Genomic DNA, 20036 nt, shown 5'->3' with positions numbered 1-20036 from the left:
TTTGTTCTAGCTCACTGCATTGTGAGCAACGTGATGTGACTAATGATTCCAGGTAGAAAAACCATCAGAAAATGCTCAGCGTTGACTCTGTCAGCTAGGAAGAAACAGTAAGAAAAGATGTGGTGAGCAGTACTGACATTAACATTCAGACACAGTTCAAACATTCATTTGGGCTTAGAGGAGGCTTTTAATACATCTTTGTAAAATACTCCCACCCATCCTTACCACCACTTTGTTTAGTCTTTTCATTAAAAACATATTAATCCAGAAGTCTGCATTGGAATAAAAAATCCCCAAGTCCTTTGAAGAAATGCAGGATGGTGTAACAATGAAAAAATCTGATACTCCAAGGCATAGTGTGAAAAAACAAACAAACAAACAAACAAACACACACACACACACACACACACACACACACAGTTATCTCAAGTGTGAAAGTCTTACCATTCATCTAAAAGCAACATGCTGAGGAAAAATATAAAGAAACAGTCACCTCAAGATAGTCAGTCACAGAAATCTTGGTAAGAAAAAACATGTCTTCCTTTCTATTGTTCCAAGTACAAGCTGCTAGCCCTGTTGTAAATCTTGGGCATGCCCCATTTGTGCTGGACACATCCTCTCCATCTACCCTGTGACCCACCCTCCACAAAGCATGCTAACTTCTCATGTTGAGCTATGTCCAGCCCAAGAACTGCAAGCACAATGCTATTTGCTGTGTGTTGTACAGAGTGTTTCTCCTTACTTTGGATAGGCACAGTTTCTTAACCACACCCACCTCTGCCTTTTTATACTCCATCTTTTTCTTTAGGGTCAGACTCTTCTGCCTGTCATGGCTCCTTTCTTCCCATACACCACGTCAACAGCAATTCCCAACCTCAACAGTGACCTCCTCATACAAATGTTGAGATCAACTCCCAGTCATTTCTGAGCAGCTGTTTGCTGCAGCTTTGCTCCTTTAATCCACGTGCTGGTAAACCCATTTTAAATCAGTTAATGCTCTTTTTGCTGTCTCTTCACAGCAAGCAGTGGTAGCTCTGCAGGCTATACTCTCTGACGAAACTGGAATGGGTGCCACCTCTTGTACAGGTGCAGAAGGAAGAGAGATGTGCTCCAGCTGCCCTCACATAGGACTGGTGTGCACAAATTGCCACTGGCTCCATTGGTTACGCCAACTGCGGGTCAGATCCAGACTGTAAGGCAGACAGTACACATGTGCTTCAGCTCAGGAAACCTTGAAACTACTGACTGCCAAGAGTCATTCACTTTAAAGCCACTTTCATGTTCTTAGTTGTAGGAGCAACTGTTAGGGTTCCAATAAAAAACATTCAGCTGCAGAACGCGAAATACATTTGGTTTATTTCTTTCTAAAGTTTGTACATATACATATATCATTATACATATGTGAGATCCTTCAATAGGGTTGCTTGAGTTCAATGACAAAAATTATTGGGAAGCTTGCAGGCTCTTTGTTGCCCGTAAGCAACATTTATTCCAACTTATAAAAACACACAGAGGAACAGAGTTATAGTCAGGAACATGGACACAAGAGAGAAGTCTACTTTTTATCTCACAGTTTCAATACATCAAAGGCAAATTATTTGTCTGTATACTGTAGGCTTACTTTATCAGCAATGATAAAATAGAGGAAAATATTTATATACAGTCACCTCAAGTGAAAAATAAAGCAATGTAAACTTAAATTCCAAAATATTATTTTAAATGATATAACAATATCCCCAAAAGTCCTTCTTCCAAGGGGAAGAGGACTGATTAAGTGCCTTCATTTATCAGGAAATTATCATTCTAGTACCAGATACATGAAGCAGAATAAGGGAGGGCATCCTGTGATACCTGTAGAAAAGACTGACAACTCTGCTTCAGGAAAGCATCTCTGTGTAAGCAAGTATATGTTTGAGTCCTTATGGATATCAGCAGCACATGGAAAAATCTTCCCTGAACCAGGGCTTGATTTAAGTCTGCACAGCTCTGACTCTAACCACCAAGTACGCCTTTCTGGCCATGCCTATTCCCAGGGACAAAACAGGGTATCCTGGTGGTAGGATAGTGTCAAACCTGAGATAATGACCTCCCCAGAGTCAGAACAGCAAGTTCCATGCTGCTGGAAAAGATTTAATGGCTACCTCAATATTGTTGCTTCACAGCAGACCAAGAAGTTACCACAAAGCAGTGAGAATGGGACTGTCTCTAGTGTATTACATGAAAAACACTCCAGCAATTCAGTGATGACAGTAAACTGAATTCAAGGTTACCAGAAAGAAGGTTCCTACACATCACAGAAGCAATTGGAGACCACCCAGACGAAAGGTCTTGCAAGGACTGTTGTCAAGTCCTGTAAGGTTAGTTCTGCACACAAGAGATGTATAGGGTGTATGTACATGCATGTGCAAAATGTTTTTCTGCATCACCACTGCTGAGATGCTTCCCATTGGCTACCAAGCAACATTGACTGAAAATTCAGTCCTCTTTCTCAGCCTAAGGGAAAACAACATAGCAACAGCTCAGGTGGAGGGTAAATGACACTTCTTAACTGTGACTCTGAAACTGACAGTGCTCACCCCCATCTTCCCACCACCATGGAGGGCAGGAAACCCAAGGGAGAAACCCAGTACCTGAAAAAAGATTAGGACTGCAGCTTGCCCAAAGCAAGGTGACACGGTGGTCTTCTTAATTTCATTCTGAGCTCCAGTTCGCTCACGTCTCAGTTCTGCAAGGCGCAATCACTCTGGCTGTGGTCCAGTGAAGTGCAAAGCTATAGTTTCACTATTGAAGTTGCTCAAGTGCTTCAACCTGATTGCATGCTAAAGAGTTTTATGACTCCATGTAATAATCACACCCTCAGCTTTTTCTCTCTCTTTGCAAGAATAATGCAGATCGTGCTACTGTTTCCCTTACTAGAATGCAATAGGAAAACTCACTGGGTTTCCCTATGCCTTTTGCCTCAGACCAGCAACTTGTTAAAAGGTTGTTCAATGCTCTCAAAACAAACCTCTGGGAGGCATAAGAGATGCCCAAGATAGATATCTCAGCCCTGCTGCTCTTCTCTTCCCTGCTGATGAGCCACTCTTCTGGAAATTTGAACAGTTGTAGAAAAATAAACCCCTCACTACTGCCGTACTGCTATATCTGCAGGAGACATCACAGGCACCTGTCCTTCTTGGACACTTTGGACATGATGTCCCTTTGCTGAATTTTCACAGAACAAGGTCAACATTTTCAGAAGTAAAGCTGTGTATTAGATCCCCAGAGCATGATTTTCAGAAGAAGTCAGCATGGATGCTCCTTGTACAGGCATCAGTTGATATAAACTGGGAGAAAGTCAGCCCAGTGTTAAGCAAGCAGAAAATTCCACCCACTAGCTCTTGCTTAGACTCTCAAATATATGCCTTGCTTTCAACATGCAAAACAACAGGCAGCCCCTGGTGGACAACGCATGAAGATCAAAGCAGCTCAAAGTATACCTTAAATCTGCAAAAACTCTGATAACTGTTTAACCTCACTTGAGAACAATTAGAACAACAAGCATCCTAACAATGTTTGCAGCTGCTGAATGCTTTGACCAAACAAGCCCCAGAAAAGAACAGCAGGTTCTGCAGTGCTGAGCCATAGAAGCCATACTATACTTAGGAAATACACACATTTATAGGCATCAATTAAACATGTTCACCAAGTAATGTAAGTCTCAGAGTGTACCTCACAGAGAGGAGTGATTTAAAAGTTTTTCAACAGCCAAAAAAACTCTGTCCTTTTAGCCAAATTATAATTCTAGACTCAAGTAAGAGGACACAGTTGTCATGAATATGTACAAATTTAAAAAAAACCCCAACCACAACCCACCCCTGTTCTCATCCTACAGTCTTTCAGAATCTGACAGCTCTGAGTATGAGAATTTCGTAAGTGTGTGAGTTAAGACTTATATTACCAGTAGAGTTTGCATTGCGTAGTGACACAGACTTGATACCATTTATCTCCCTCTTCCACCAAGAGGCTAAGGGGAGTTGGAGGATTTTGTGTTAAACAGGTCTTCATGGCAGCTTAGCTAGCTGCTCTGTCACTACACCATGATATCAATTGGCCCAAGCTGAAACTTTGCCTGTGTAAACAAAAATTGTCTTCTTGTGCTAGTCTCATCTGTGAGGTACAGACAGGATGACTGCCAGAGTGGCTACGAATTACAGTGGTTTCTGTCAGAGAAAAATCCTGCCCTTGTGGCTTGTTGCACTTTCAATGCTTGCATTGCTAAGTGATGTACCTTTGTTAGTGCAGATAAACCTCTGGCCTGCACTCCAGCTGGTTTCTGGCTCGCTTTAAAAGCATATGCCGTGGGAGGTCCCTCATTGATTAAACATCTATAATTTTTATAGAATAATTAAGCACTCAAAGGCAGGCAAGAAAGAACACATTGGACTAGTCTAAATTTGCTCCTTCAGACCACAAGGGCAAAGTCAGGTCAATGGTCTAACCTTTGTGAAAGTTCTTGCTTGCATTTGGTAAGGGATGGGCTCGAATAAATAACTAAAACACAACCTTAATTCAGCTAACAAAATATTTGAGCAAGGGACATTCTCTCAGGCAAGGCCAGGCCTTTCAACGTTCAACTCTATGCTGCCATCAGCAGAGCAGATACTCCCAGATGGCATTCAGACTTTTTCCAAAGACCTCTCCTCCTTGCTCTCATGTTAACCAATCTTCTCACAAAGGAACTGTGGTATCCCTGGATAGGGGTGCTCCTGTCACAAGGGAGAAAAGCAGCGGGTGGTAAAGACAGTTCCTCAAGCAGCACAGACTAGACAAAAAAGGAAGCCAGCATTTCTCATTACCTCCAACACTGAGGGCAATGTTAGAGCTCACAGTCTCCAGCAGGTGACCAGCCATGGAGGGTGGCACTGGCTTCTTCACACAGCATCACTGTGCTGTGCACTGATGCTCAGCTGGTAGCATTTCTCTGAAGGCTGACAAAGCCTCTTCTTCCTGGAGCCCAGGTCTCCACAGACAAGCTCCAAGTGAAGCAACCCACTATGCTATACCTATGCTGCTGGGAGAGCTCTGGGAGGACAGGAGAGGCCAGACGTACTGCTTCTATATGCACTAAAAATATCCTGTAAAAAGCACAAGCTGCAGACTAGCTTTTTCTGAGACAGCTTCTATGGTTCATCCCTCTAGGAAGCCTAGATACCAGATGCTGAGAACACATGCTGAGGAGCAATGATTGTGCTCTGACAAGAAATGTGGACTTCTTAACTGCCCCCTCAGAGCAGATGTGATGTCCCAGAGCCTGGGGAGAGCAATACTGGAGAAAATTTAAACAAGCAGCAAGCTGCAAGATTTCTCGGCATAATACGAGTATACTGCCTTAGACCCCGCAGAAGCAGACAGTGTTTCCAACAGCCTGGATACTAGAAGAGTAAGAATGTTGCAAGTGTCTGGTCTAAGTGTGGGAAGGGCGACTTTGCATCCCTGCAGAATAGAACTAGAGGATCACAGCAGTCTAAAACTCGGTCTCGCACCTCCCAGCTATAACTGTGGCTGGAAACACAGGCTACCAACAAGCAGAGTGAAAAAGCTGTTCACAGGGTTATCCACTCAATGCAGCACTGCTTCAGAGCAGGTTTTCTCAATGCAAGATGGGAGAGTCAAATTTTCTGGATTTCTGCAAGCAGGGAAGGAAACAGACCTGTTATACAGAAGCAGCTGAGGTGCTAAGATGACAGACAAGAGCAGCTTGTCAGAAAAGGAGGAGGAGCTGTCAGACTAACTGTAATAAGACCAAAATTAATTTTAAAATGGAGAATGCAGACACAGTAAGCAGTAAGCCATCTGCAGAGAAAAGCATTTCTCGCTTTCAAGGAGAACAATGCCATACAATGCTTCCAAGAAGCCTGATGATAACCATCTCTGACTTCTTCCACTGTCATAGCCACATCTTCACTGAATGGCCTACTCCAGTCAAGCAAGAACCTTATTTCCTCACTCGAGAAAGGCAAAAGTTTTGGCTTTTTCAAGCCAGAAAAGCAACCAATCTTGTTATCCGAAGGCAGAGCTGTGAAAAGTCACTGAACAGTCCCTGTAGGTCTGTTGGGCCAAATTCCTCCACAAAGCAGGGCTGTGCAGGGCACAGCTGTCCATGAGAGCCCCTTAACACGGACAGACTGCAACCTGGGAGCAGGCAGGATCAGAGGGGAAGTATTTTAGTGAGGAGCTGTTACTAATCATTAGAAAGTTTCTGGTAACCATTTACAAGTGACTGGCTACAGATGAAAAACTGAGCTGGCAACACAGCTGAACAGCATTCCCGCACAACTCTGCTGCATTAATCACTCTGCTGGCTGACTTACCTCCCTACATCAACTGAAGACACAACATAAATACTGGATTTAGAAGCTGTAGTCATGTTCACTGGTTCATGCGTAATTTATCTGCAAGATGCAGACAAACAACTAGTCCAGGGAGTCCCTTTAGCAGCCGCTGATGAAAAAAAAAACCCATTTCAAACAGTCCCCTGCATCCCTGCATCCTGCTGAATCATAGAGGAGAGTATGGTTTTGGCTTCAGGAGAGTATTTCACCCACTTTGGTTGCTGGGTGGGGAGACGGGAAGGCAGTTTTCCCCTTCTCCATCAGCCCTCTGCTGTCAGGTGCATACTAGTGGGGCCCTTTCCTGTCTCTCCTCCCTTAGTAGGGGATAGCAGACGGTTCAGCCCCTGGAGCCAGCAACGCTTCAGAGCCAGGTGAGTCCCCCCAGAACCAGTATCTGCCTCTTAAGGGGAAGTAAGGAGGTGTTAGCCTTAGCCTGCTCCCTCTCTTTGTATCCCCACTCTCTACATGCAGGCAGAGGCCTTGCCTGAGCAATGATAGCACACTGGAGCAGGAAGGGTGACCAGGAAGGATGGCACCTCCCTGCGTCACCAATGCAAAGGCTCTCCCACATGCACACATGCTCATGGCAGCCAGCCAGTAGCTCCTTACACTGAGTACACCCAGGAAACTGCAGGCTGCTCCAGTGATTTGTAGCTCATGTCCCAGAGGCAGGCTGGAAACCAGCAGAATATTCTTACATACTGCAACCAGAGCTCCTGAGTCGCTGCAGTCAAGCACTGACTGATCTTCCCTAGAGGGAAACATCTTTCCGCAAAGAAAGGCAGGGTGCAGGGTACCATGCAAACCTCCCTGGTCAGATTCTTAATGGTGCTACTCAAGGAGATGCGCCACTTAGACCACCTGAGAATCTGCCCTATCCTATATAGTATGATCTGGAGGGAAAAAACTAATTACAATACTGATTGGTAGATGAACCTATTCCCAAGGAAGGGCAGGAGTCTTAGACTTTTGCAACAGGATCACATTTTTTTCTTGTTCTCCAAAGTGTGCATTTCTACACAGGTGCCTGGCATGCTTATACATTGTAAAGCAACAAAGGAAAATGGCATTAAGTAAAACTGGAGCAGAAACTATAAATTCTGGGTAAACTGATCTGCATGCCTCAACAGCCTCAGCAAGACTGCTCTAAGCTCAACAAATGTTTAATGACTAAAAAATGCAAAAATTAAAATCTGCATTTGATACATTCAGATGAGACCTAAAAAAAATACCCTATCTGTTTACAAGTACACACGGAATTAGATAATAAATAATGAAAAAAACATCCTTTTTGCAGTTCACTTTTTGACTTTTCCTATTGCTTCAAATCATCTTTCCTGCAATGACTTTGAAGAGGAATTACCCAGTTTCTGTGTCAAAGCTGGAAAATGCATTTAACAGGAGTAATTTCTTCTTGAGCTCAGCAATTTAACTGGAATTTTCAGCAACCAAAATATGTTTAAAGCCAGGGAAGAAGAAAGTAAAATGTCACCTCTTTGCCTTTGGAGCACTGCACTCCATAAATACAAGAGGTTTGCCAAGCATGTTCTAGCCTGCCTTCAAAAAGACCATCTACTCAACCCAACCCTGACAGCCAAGCAGGGCCATTTATAGATCTGCACCTTTTTTTGGGTTTTGTTTCTGCTGCATGTATCCTATGGTAATATAAAATAATTCACAGAATGATGTACTGGTTCTGGCCAGGACAGGGTTAATTTATGCAGTAGCCCGGCAGGATCATGGCTTGGACTTGAAAGTTATTCTATACCACTTCATGTCATTTTCCAGGAACAGGAGAAGATGTCCCTCCTGGGTCGGAGTATTGGGAAGCAAACGGTTGGGTATTGTTGGGTTCTGCGTGGTGAGTATTCTTGAGCACTGTGTTATTAATACTGCTGTTGTTTACCATTCATTTTCTTATCTCATTGCCATTTCCAGTAAATTTTGTTATCTCAACCTGTGGTCTTTGCCCTTTATCCTTCCAATTCTCCTCTCCAGCCCACTGCAAGGATGGGAGGAGGAGGGAGTGAGCAAGGGCCATGTAGTTTGGAGAGTCTCAGTGGGAACACTAAATACCACTCCTTAATCATAAAAGGGAGGTCAAGTTTTCTTCCCAGAGGTGTATTCCGCATTCCTCAACTGTGGCAGATGCCAGATGGATGCACATCTCAACATCACTCATGAGAATAGTCTCATCTGGCTTCGCTACCAGGCTGCAGCTGCAAGGATCAATTTGCCCCAAAACCTTACATCTGAGAATGCAACATCACTGTTACAGCCAACAGACAGCACAACACTACAAAAGCTGTTGCATGGTGGTACTCAGTAGGGAAGGCAAGTCATGCAGTGGCTGTTAAGGGCGTTTTCTCTTTGATCACTCTTAGTTCTGCCCACTGGACTGGGAGCTCAGTAAAACTAGATGAATTGACTTGGACCCTTGGGAAGCCTGACAGAACACACATCCACTCAGATAGCAATTTTTTTGATGTACAGCTCTTTGACTACTTGGGCTGAAAACACCAGTGCATTTCTAAACAGTCCTTGCATTGATCTTGACATTTCTATATGCACCAAGAATTGCATTCAACAAGAAGGCTGTCCTGTGCCAGGCACAACAGAACAAACAGCAAGGAGCAGTTTTCAACTGGCCCTCAACATTATCTCCCAAGGCGCTCTGTGGGAAAGGCCAGTTTGGTAGTACTACTTCATATAGGGAAAGGGTGAGAGACCTGTCAAAATGGGAGAGACCTGTCCAAGCTCACCCTGTAGGCCAGTATAAAAACTGAGATTAAAACTCAGGCAACAAGTTGGGTAACAGGAGAGCCAGCACTCTCTGCAGATCCATGACACTGCCCACACAAGAGGGGCTGGGAAGTAGGAAAATTATTTCTATGGCATCTTTCTGCTCTCTGTGCCTGAAAAACTGCTGGCCACCCCAAGGGTCTATGGCACAAACAGGGTGTAGAGTGTACCTTTCAGGTATGGAAAGACCTACCCATGGTGGTCTCTCCCAGATCTGTGCTCCCTTGGAAAGTCTGGCACAGGGTATGCAGGAACTGTGAGGAGGCACCAGCCTCTTCCACCTATATTTGAGCTAAAGAAGAAAAATGGAGAACTGAGGAGAATCCCGTTCTGAAGAAAAAGGCAAAGTGCTTTGTCACTATGAGAGGAATTGAAAGCAGCTCTCTTTGCACACCAACAAGGAAACCCCCGGAAGGGGAAGCGACAGGACACAATATATCATAAGGCTCTATATAGCAGCTAAGTAAGAGCGTATAGTTAAAAACTACACAGAGGCCCTTTGTCTTTAATATATATAATTAATATATAATGCTAATGGCTGACATCTACAGCAGCCTTCTCTGCAAATAAATGTGAAGCCCAGATAGCCATTCCAACTGGGTAATCCCTAATCTTCCTGACTGCAGAGACAGCATGGGTTTGGATGCCTTCCAGGCTGCAAACTCAGGAGAAGGCTCCCTGCTTGGGAGGAAGCAAACAAATTATTCCAATGCCGTCATCTCAGCATTGCCAGAGGTTTCCAGGTTCATTCCTTCACACACGCAAAGTGTCCAGGGTCAATGCAGTAACAATAAGCAACAGTGACTATTTACTGTACTACCTGCTGCTCAGTACCAGTACCAACATGCCTTACATTGTCAGGAAACTAGTGCTCCCAGCACCCTACCCTATAGTCAGCCTCCTGCAGCTGCATGTTTGCACAGCTTTTCTCACAGCTACAGCTCACATTCACAGCACTGCAGCACTTGTCCAGTTATTTTTCCCACCCACCACGTAAATAAAGTGACAAGTGACTTGAGAGATGAAAGCCACATGCCGATGGGAGGAGATAAATGGGGAGGAGATAGAATAAACGTCACAGCTCTCTACCCCTTCCCCAGCTCCTTTAGAAACAGAATAACACAAAAAAGTCCCGATGCTTCAATTGCTAAATGATAAATTAACAAAGCAAAGCAAAGCAGGAGCAAAGACATCTCCCACAATCTGCACAGAAACAGCAAAATATACAATAGAAAATGTCACTAACACCCCATTCAGGCAGATGCACTTATTTTTTGTGAATGACAGCTTATTAAATGAAAAAATTTTGACCACCAATACTTTGCTGCATGGCTGTTCCCCTAGTTGTCATTTGCACCCTAAGTGACCTTCTGCTTAATGCTGGGTGTTTCTGGCCTGTAGTCCTTCCTCTCTGACACATTGCGTTTCACCTTGGCACTAACTGGAGACTCCTGATTCAAAGAAGGACTTGAGTGGGATTTCTTCAGTCCTGGCGCATCGTTCTCTCCTCCACTCAGCAGCTCCTTCACCCCTTCTTTCAGTAGGCCAACGTAAATCTCATAGCGATTTTTCTGGGAAATGAAAAGAAAGGCCCAAATTAGTCTCAAAGAAATTCTGCAGGGGCACATGAGAGACCACCTCAGTAACTTAATGCTTTCTGCTGGCCTTGAAAACCAGGAGCTCAGCATGTATGCGAACAATGGTGCCTAATGTGGATATGGACAACAGTGGCTAATGTAAATTAAACAAAGAGGATTTCAGGCAGACTGAGGCCTGTGTAATTAGAGGCACTCAGTTCTGCAGCACACAAATCCTGATGCTCCAATGAGTGTTGGCTCCCATTCCAAGTAACACCATCAAATGAAAGCTTGCTACTTTAGTCATGCTGAGACCAAAGCTGTGCTCACACATTCTGAGATCCTATGTGCTCAGGCATGCATGGAGATAAAGTGCACTAAACTAAGGACAACAAAATTCCTGCTCTGCTGCAATCCTCCACTCCCACCAGCAGGTCCTGCTTTTCTTATCCACAGGGGAGAAACCAAAGCAGGGTCTAAGTTCAGACTGCACCATCACGGCCACCACTAGGCATGTGGGAAAATCTTCTAAAAGGCCAAACCTTAACAAAAAGAAGCAGATGAGAAAGCTATGACAGCAGCAAGGCATGTTTCCCTGCTATGTCACTCACAGGGAATGATGAAGGTTGCTATCTGTTCAGACATTTCTTTTTCAACTGGAAAAATTTCACTTTACTGTGCCCCATGCCCATTTGTTCTATCCCTCATCTGGACCAGAGTTTTCCCTCTCCAACAGGAAGGTTTCATTCTGTTTGCTCCGATTGCATCATTTTCCACAAAACAATTCGGCAAGGAAGAAAATGAGGGTATGGTAACAGAAGACCCCTGAAAGGTCTCAGAAACAGATGTTGGGGCAGGAGGTCCTGAGAACATTCATAGGATTTATTTAGTAGCTTGCCCCTGATATATCCACTTAAAGACATGGTGCAGGCATTGTAATTACAGCGATCTCAGTGTGCTGGGAGTCAGGGAAGGTGGATGTAAATATCTGTACTGATTGTTAACTTGTATTTGAAAGTGGCAAAACAGCAGCCAAGCTATTATGTTCCTGACAGAGGAAAAAAGTATTTAAGAAAATATTTTACATTTTCTAACAAAATAATAAAGTTCTGGTAAAAACATTTATTTAAGGGCAGGAAGTCAAAAAGCTTTGAAGTATGGAATATAAAGGGGGAAATAAAGAAGAGAATGTGACTGGCTTTTGAGAATCCTTTGAATAAACAAATCCTCACAGAGGAGAATCATAACAGAATCCTCCTACAAATTAAATAAATAAGCATTCCTATGACTTCCATATCTGGAGATGGAGCTCCACAACGTGAGAGACAAACACATGAAGCAGGTAAGATGTGTCATTTAATAAAAATGGAAATGGAGAAACAGCAAGAACTCTGACGATGATGCACTGAGCTGATGGATGATTCACCACAAAATGAACCAGACGCTTCTGCAAAAGGCCAGCCAGTGCTCTTAGCTGGGAACAGCATAATATCATGAAATTGAGAGGGGGGCTTTACTTGTATGGATTTATGCTTTTACAGGTCCAGTAAACACCACCAAAGTCTCAAGACTCAGCAATCAGAATGGAAATCCAGGACCTGCATGTGTGCAAAAGGCCATTTTCCCCTGGACTTTGTGGGCCCTTGATTTCTATTACAATTAATCAACACACTTCTACTTTGATTTCAACCACAACAAAGTTGGTCTTTCAGTGACCTGACATTTGAAGTTAGATAAATACTACTGGAAATTTTGCTTTAAAAGAAATCAATTTGGCAATTTCTGTCAAGAAATAAAACCACAGAAGTCAAAACCATTCAAAAGCTTCTGCAACATTATCTCTGAAGAATGAATGCACATAATAATGAAATATGAAGTAGCCGCACATCGGTATTCTGGCTTCACCTCTCATCTGACAGCACTCAAAAGGTACTTCTCTAACTATAAATTTTCTGCAAGAAGCAACTAATTTTTTTCAATCTTATGCAGTACTTCCTCAGAGAAAAGGCAATGAAAGCTGTTCCTTCCATGCTGGGTGTAAGTAAAGACACCATCAAAAACAAATGCTACTGGCTGCATACCTGAACAAGGACCAGTTACCTCATGCTTCACCTCCCCTCCATCTCACATGTCTTTTGCTAGGAACAAGAATGAAGGCATCACCAGTGCGTGAACAAAAAGAAATTGTAAGGACCTACAGAAAAGGAAATTGGCATCTTCCTTCCAAATGGTACTATGCTGCTACCTTAGGGACTCACAGGACCTTTTGGTGTGTTTCCCAAGATGTATTAGCATAGCCACCTGTACACAGACACTAGATTTAGCCTGCTGTCTCAGCCTGAAAGAGACAGTTACAAAATCCTACCTCTCCTGCCCCTTGCCCTTTGCATTTAATCTCATACAGTAAGCTCTTTCACCACTCCTGCCAACCCTGACAGGACATTGTTCTAAAGGGAAGCTTTCCATTCACAAAGTTTCCATTCACAATTTTCATACAGCTCAACATTTAGGTTTGGTTTGGGATTTTTACTGCCTCACAGAATAATAGAATTAACTGAGTTGGAAGGGGTCCACAGGGATAATCTAGTCCAATTCCTAGCCCTGCTCAGGACCATCCACAAGAATCACACCATGTACCTGAGAGCATTGTCCAAATGATTCTTGAACTCTGTCAGGCTGGTGTTGTGATCATTGCCCTGGGGAGCCAGTTCCAGTGCCCAACCAGCCTCTGGGTGAAGAAGAACTTCTCTGCAATGTCCAGCCTAAACCTTCCCTGACATAGCTGCAGGCCATTCCCACACATTGTCAGAGATATATCAGTGCCTGTCCCTCCTCTTCCCCTCACAAGAAAGTTGTTGACTGCAATGAAGTCTCCCCTCAGCTCCTCCCTCTCCTCCAGGCTGAACAAACCGAGAGACCTCAGCTACTCATCATGACTTCCCCTTAAGGCTTTCATAATCTTCACTGCCCTCCTTTGGCAGCTTTGAGGCTTCATATCTTTCTTATACTGAGGACCCAAAACTGGCCCCAGCACTCAAGGTGAGGCTGCTCCAGTGCAGAGCAGAGTGCCTCTCTTGCCTGGCTGCTGATGCTGAGCCTGATGCACCCCAGGACAGAGTTGGCCCTCCTGGCTGCCGGGGCACTGCTCACTCATGTTCAACTTGCCCTTGACCAGGACCCCAGGTCTCTTTCCAAGGCACTGCTCTCCATTTTCTCATTCCCAGGTGCTCCATACACCCAGGGTTGTCCCATCTGAGATGCAGAATCCAGCACTTGCCCTTGTTGAACTTCATACAGGTGGTGATTGCCCAGTCCCATAATTGGTCAAGGTCTCTCTGTAGGGCCTCCTAGCCTTCAAGGGAGTCAGCACCTTCTCCCAGTTCTGTATCATCAGCAAACTTGCTTAGTATCCCCTCCAGTCCCATGTCCAAGTAATTTATGAAGACGTTGAAAAGCACTGGGCTAAGGATGAAGCCCTGTGGAACCCCACCAGTGACAGGTCACAGCAGTCTGATGTCACCCCATTCACTGCACCCCTTTGTGCCTGACCATGAGCCAGCTGCTCACCCACCATATGATGTGTTTATCCAGCTGTGGGCTGGACATTTTCTGCAGGAGGGTCCTGAGAGAGACAGTATCAAAAGCTTTATGAAATAAAAAAAAAGATTGCATTAACTGGCTTCTGTTGATCAAGTAAGTGGGTTATCCTGTCATAAAAGAAAACCAGGTTGGACAAGCCTGACTTTCCTCTCATGAAGCTGTGCTGGCTGTGATGATGATGGTTCCAGTGTCCTCCAGATGTTTTCCAGTACTTCCCAGAACCATTTTCTCTGTAAATTTACCAGACACTGAAATGAGATTGACAGACCTGTGGTTTCTGGTTTCCCAGTGTCATCCTTTTTGCCCTTCTTAAAAACTGGGACAGTTTCCAGCCAACTGGGATCTCTCCAGACTGTTCAAATATCATCGAGACAAGTTTTGTGATGACATCAGAAAACTGCTGGAGGTATCCTGGATGAATTTCATTAGGCCCCATATATTTGCAGGGATCCAGCTTAAAAAGCTGATCCTACACAACTTCAAGTTTAAATGGGAGCAGTCTCAAAGTCATGGTCCTCCATCTCAGGGCACTGAGATCCCCGTGGTCTGCCATCCATACTGAAGACAGAGGCAAAGACTGCATTAAACACTCTGCCTTGTCCATGTCCCTGTTTGTGAGATGACCATCCTGATCTGTAAGACGTTGATGTTATTTCTACACTGCCTTTTGCCATTAATATATTTTAAAACACTGTTTTTATTGATACTCTTTTTAAAACACTCTTTTTATTCCCCATAGTTCTGGCCAGATGCAACTCCAATTGAGATTTGGCCAAGTGAATTTTCTTGTTACGATGGTGAGCAGCATCTCTCACTGAATTGTTCCCATGCCACATGACCTTGCTTCCACTCAGCATAAACCTTACTTTTTTGACTTAGCTCCAGAAGAAGATCTCAAGTTAGCCTTCTGCCTCATTTGTTTGATTTCCAACATTTTGGAATTGCCTGCTCTCATGACCCTTGGAATGGTGTCTTGATAGTTCAATATGGCCAGTGAAATCTGTGCTTAGTGTGAAGGTAACTTAGCACAGCAAATCAGCACCTTGAATTACCATTTCTCCCACACAACTGAAGCTGTTGCCACAACTTGCCTGCTTAGATGAGCACTTGTGCAGAGCTGATCACTTACCTGAACTTCACAGCTCAAATGCTGTTTGAGACTCTCACTAGTGAAGAGGACACTTTTTGTTTCCTGGGCTATAGTGGTTCTGATTTGTACTGAGGTACCTGAGGAATATCCTCAAAAGATAAAGGATATAAATTTTATCCCTGATAAAATTCACAGGAAACAGAGAAAAACCCCACAACAATCTACTCCCTCATCAATCTTTCTATAAACATTTAACACTCCAGCCCACATTTCATCCTAACTCACCAAGCTTCTAAAAGTGACAGAAAATAAACTTTGTGTCAAGAATGCAAAGCTAAGAAAATGCTTTATCTTCCAAGTTTTACAAGATGCCCTCCAGAGAGAAAGTGTGAGGCTTACTCCGTACATCTGAGTGCTCTCTTCAAAACTAACTGACACTGTGCCATGGATCACAACTCTTTGATCTCGTTTGTTCACTGTCAACTTCGTAATCCACTTCATCAGCTTGACTACAAGGTTGTTAGAGGTGACAGTGTTAGAATTCTTGTCAAAGTGAAGAACAAACAATATCCACTGCTCTCCCCTTGTCCATCACACCAAACATCACATCAAAAAAGACTATCATGTTGGTCAAGTTACGATTCCTCCTTCATAAAGCCATGCTGATGGACATTACTACAGCAAAGTGAAACTCAACACAGTGGCTACACAGTGGTTAACCTTCTGCAAAAGCAAAAGCATGCAATGATTTAAGTTCGGAAGTAAAAAGAGTCCCTCCAACAGAAACTGATCGCACAGGGCAGAAGGCTTACTTCAGTTCTAGAGGCTTGTGCTGTGTTGCCTCCAGCACCAGCTCTAGTGGTCTCATCTGTCTTATCTGCTCTTCCTCTTTGTCAGACTATGTATTTTCCTTGCCAAGCACTGCCTATTTAGAGTAGGATCCTTTCAGACCCAAGGCAACATTGACTCGTAGTCCTGGGGGAAAAAGCTCAAAGGTGTAGTATAACAAATGTCAGACATCCACTGGGTTGCCGATTCATTCCCACATAGTCCTAAAATGTGGCAGACACCATTACAGATAAAAGCTGCTGTCAGATACTCAAAACAATCTTCTTATGCATCTGCCTAAGTTGCATCATTCAATCTGTGATCTTTAAGTCTACCATTTTCCTTCTCATCCTGACATCCATATAAGTGGTATACAACACAATGGCTCTGAGGAGGGAGGCAAGCCTATGACAGTAACTTCAGCATATCAGTTCCTTCAGAACCTACCAATGGAAGACAATTACCATGATCTGCATTCCTGCAGAACGCAGTCATTCTTTAGAGACTGAGGTTCCAATACACTAGGCAACACAGTTTTACAACACAAGACACTTAATGCATTAAGATCTTAAAATTTCTTCAAACAGGTACATGAGGAAGGACAGGAGTCTTGTTTCTATCCTCCATGTTACAGGCTGGGAGCTAAATCACTAAGGACATTCTCACCAGAAAGAAGAGCCACATCCCAGCATCTGCAATTGCAGAGGACTTTTCTGCCTAGCAAGAACACACTTCCTAGGGAAGTAAAGTGAAAAATGAAGAACTTCAGGACTGTACTCCAAATATAAGACCATCCACACCCAAGAAGTAAAAGTAATGTTTTCCATATATACCTCAAACTCCAGATAGTGGTCCTTCAGTTTGTAATCATCTACTTCCTTGCCTTTGAGCTTCTTGTCAGGAGGATAGGAGCGATGTTCAGCAAGCTCAGTGGAGATCTGCTTCAGCTTAGCTTCATGGGACTTCAGCTGTTCATCCTTCAGAAACATATTAGGCACTTAAGTGACAGAATCCAAAATATCCAATAAGCAAAGAAAAATAGAGAGGTTCCTGTACAATAATACCTCATAGTTTCTTTTTCTTAGATTGATAAAGTCTGTCATCCCAAAGCGCTGCCACCAACAGCTCTCTCAAAGGCACCCAAAGTGGCCAAGCTTGCAGAAAAACTCAGCAGCTAGCAGATGCCACTGGGAAAGAGAGCAAACCTGTCATCCATTGCCTTGCTGTGAGCAATGGAAGCAGCTTGCTGCCGAGCAATACTGACAACATGACACTTTTGCTCTAACACATTTTTTTGCAAATTAATTAAGACTGTTGTGTATGCAGACAAACCAAGGGCAAAACGAGACAGGTGAAGACTCTGCCTCAGGTTATTGATTGTTAATGGTGTTCCTTCCAGGATAGAAAAGACACAGAGTCAGGGCCCCTCCTTCTGTTTCTGCACTGCCAAAAGCTCTCTAGTGTGTGGTTTCTATTTGTTTAGAACAATACAATGCATTCAGAAGAGGAAGGGCTGTCCAGTCCCCAAAAAGTATCTCATTTTGCTAAGCTGCTACCGGTTTTTATCCCACTGTGCAGTTGGAGAAAGTGAGGAGCTGCTACTCCCACTTTCTAGGCAATTTCCTTTATCATAAACCCAGGCCCACTCACTTCCTCCAGTCCATCTGTCAGCTAACCTTCCCTCATCTCAGAAGGTTTTCATCTCCTGCAGGATGGCCTTCTGTCCATTTCTAGGCTTGGATCTGAAATTATGTTTGAATTAGGTAAGTCCAAAATAGACACATGATCATGCAGATATTGGTGAATTAGCCAAGAGGTAGTACCCAGGTCAGCTCCTGTGTAGGCACCTCACCTCAGAGGAGGCAACAGCTGCAGCTGCCAGTGTTGTCCCTCTGTGGTATGTATGGTTCTGAGCCCAGCCCACAGCTCAGATGAAGCCCATAGCTTCAAATCTAGCTCAGATATGCCTGCACTGCACTGAGTCACACTGTGGACTGAGCCTCTTGGCTCGCTGGAGCTGTGGAAAACAGCAGAAAGGGGAAAACTTCTATAGATGATGATAGCTAAGACTCAGCTAATCTTGTGTTTCAATTCTTTTGGAGAAGAACTGAAGAGAGAACTATGTGGGATAATTTACCTCTGCCTAAACATGGTAGGGCTGAAACCACTTGCTACTAATTGCCAAAAAATTCTTGTTGCTGTTAGTTACTACTCTAAATGTGCATGCTCTCTCATTAGTGCCCAATCACTCTTTACATTGTGCTGATTCCCTGGTCCCAGGGACATCCTATGGTAGTGAGTTCTACAGCCTGATGACAGGAGGTCTTTGAGCAGCTATTAACACAGCACCTGTCATTTCCAGGGCACCATCTCTGGAGCTTTTGTGTGTGCTGTGCATTCTCAGAAAAAAAGAAAAAGCCTAACACCCTAGTAGGTCTTTTCTAGATTGGTTGTTCCTTTATATATAGTTTTGTCACACACCTCCTTGGTTGGACTAACCAAGATCATACACTGTTCTGCTTTTGAAAGAAAATCTGGTACAATGATCTTGCACAACCTGTTATCATGTCCAGCCTCTCTTCCTTACCCATGCTAAGCCCTCACTGCACCTTGACTTCTGGCTGACCAGGAACAGACCCTTTGAAGAAGTAGTGTCCATCATGACTCATTCAATAAAATCCCAAACATCCACCACAGGGATCTGACAATTTGTGGGGCTTTTTTTTCATGAGAAACAGCCTGCTGGCAGCTTTTCCACACTGACAAATGAAAGCAGACATGTTTCTGCTTGCCTTTGAATTTATCTATTTTGAACACTTAACATTCTTCTCCTTATCTAAAACAGCTTATCTTATTCCACTTTTCATGTCTCTCCTTCTTCAGGATACAAACCACAGGGTCGTGATCTATCTTTTCCCTTTCCAGATTAAATGGAAACAATGAGACTAGGAAACAACATGCTAAATGGAACAATCATACAGAACGAGTAAAAAAGCTTCCCTTGGTGACTGGGGGTAAATTATGGAAGCACCATACTGTATTTTTAAAAGGTATGCATCACCAAAAACTAAAACCAAAAGGATGAGACCAGTTTATAATTTTTTTACATAACATGATTTAAACTTTAACCCAGAACAAAAAACGGTAAGTCAGTCACCACAATGTAAGAAGAAAGGCTGCTGTCATGGAGAGAGAAAAAGCACAGGCAACATAAAAACCCCATATCCTTACAGAAACACAGGTTTTGAGACAGTGGTTTCTAAGGACAGTTGCTAAGCTATGAAGACAATAAAAAAAACCCCCAACAAATGCATTTAAGAAACAATCCAGCATGGGCACATCACTTTAAAAGCTATAGGAAGATGTCATGAAGTATAACCTCTGTCACTCTGTCAATCTGATCAATACAATCAGTATCATGTTCTTGCCAATGCAGGATGAATTCCAGGCAGGCATTGCATCTCCCAAAAAGTTATGGGCACAAGCATCTGACACAGGCAGCCTGAGACAAGCAGAAATACGTGTAATTGTGCAAGAACCAGTAGAGCTGTGAAACTCCTTGCCATGGGATGCTAAGCTTGTGTGATCACAAGGGAGACTGAAGAGATTCATTTAAGACACAGTTTATAAATATATATTATACAGGAAATCCCTGAGCTAATAAATGGAGCCTGGAAAATCTAGTGGGAGAAATATAATTGATGCTTGTCTGATGCATCAGCTTTCACCTTTTATCAATTCAAAAAGCCAAAGACCAGGAGTATG

At 43.5% G+C, this 20036-nt stretch overlaps 1 protein-coding gene across 5 annotated transcripts in view; it reads right to left on the bottom strand.

Moving 5' to 3' along the window:
• Positions 1 to 1330: 1330 nt before the first annotated feature.
• The window catches only part of PSD3 (pleckstrin and Sec7 domain containing 3), a 139180-nt gene continuing 120474 nt past the window's right edge, over positions 1331 to 20036 (bottom strand). For all 5 annotated transcript variants that reach the window (XM_026792921.2, XM_074533396.1, XM_005486232.4 and 2 more), the window contains 2 exons: positions 17105 to 17248; positions 1331 to 10747 (listed from right to left, as the gene is read on the bottom strand). In XM_026792921.2, coding sequence (XP_026648722.2) covers positions 10535 to 10747; positions 17105 to 17248 — 357 coding nt within the window. In that variant the 3' untranslated portion in view covers positions 1331 to 10534. The remainder of the gene's footprint in view (positions 10748 to 17104; positions 17249 to 20036) is intronic.

This window comes from Zonotrichia albicollis, chromosome Z, assembly GCF_047830755.1.
Source record: "Zonotrichia albicollis isolate bZonAlb1 chromosome Z, bZonAlb1.hap1, whole genome shotgun sequence".
NCBI classification, from domain to species: Eukaryota; Metazoa; Chordata; class Aves; order Passeriformes; family Passerellidae; genus Zonotrichia; species Zonotrichia albicollis.
The sequence above is the reverse complement of the archived record's forward strand: the minus strand, read 5'-3'. Positions and strand labels throughout refer to the sequence as shown.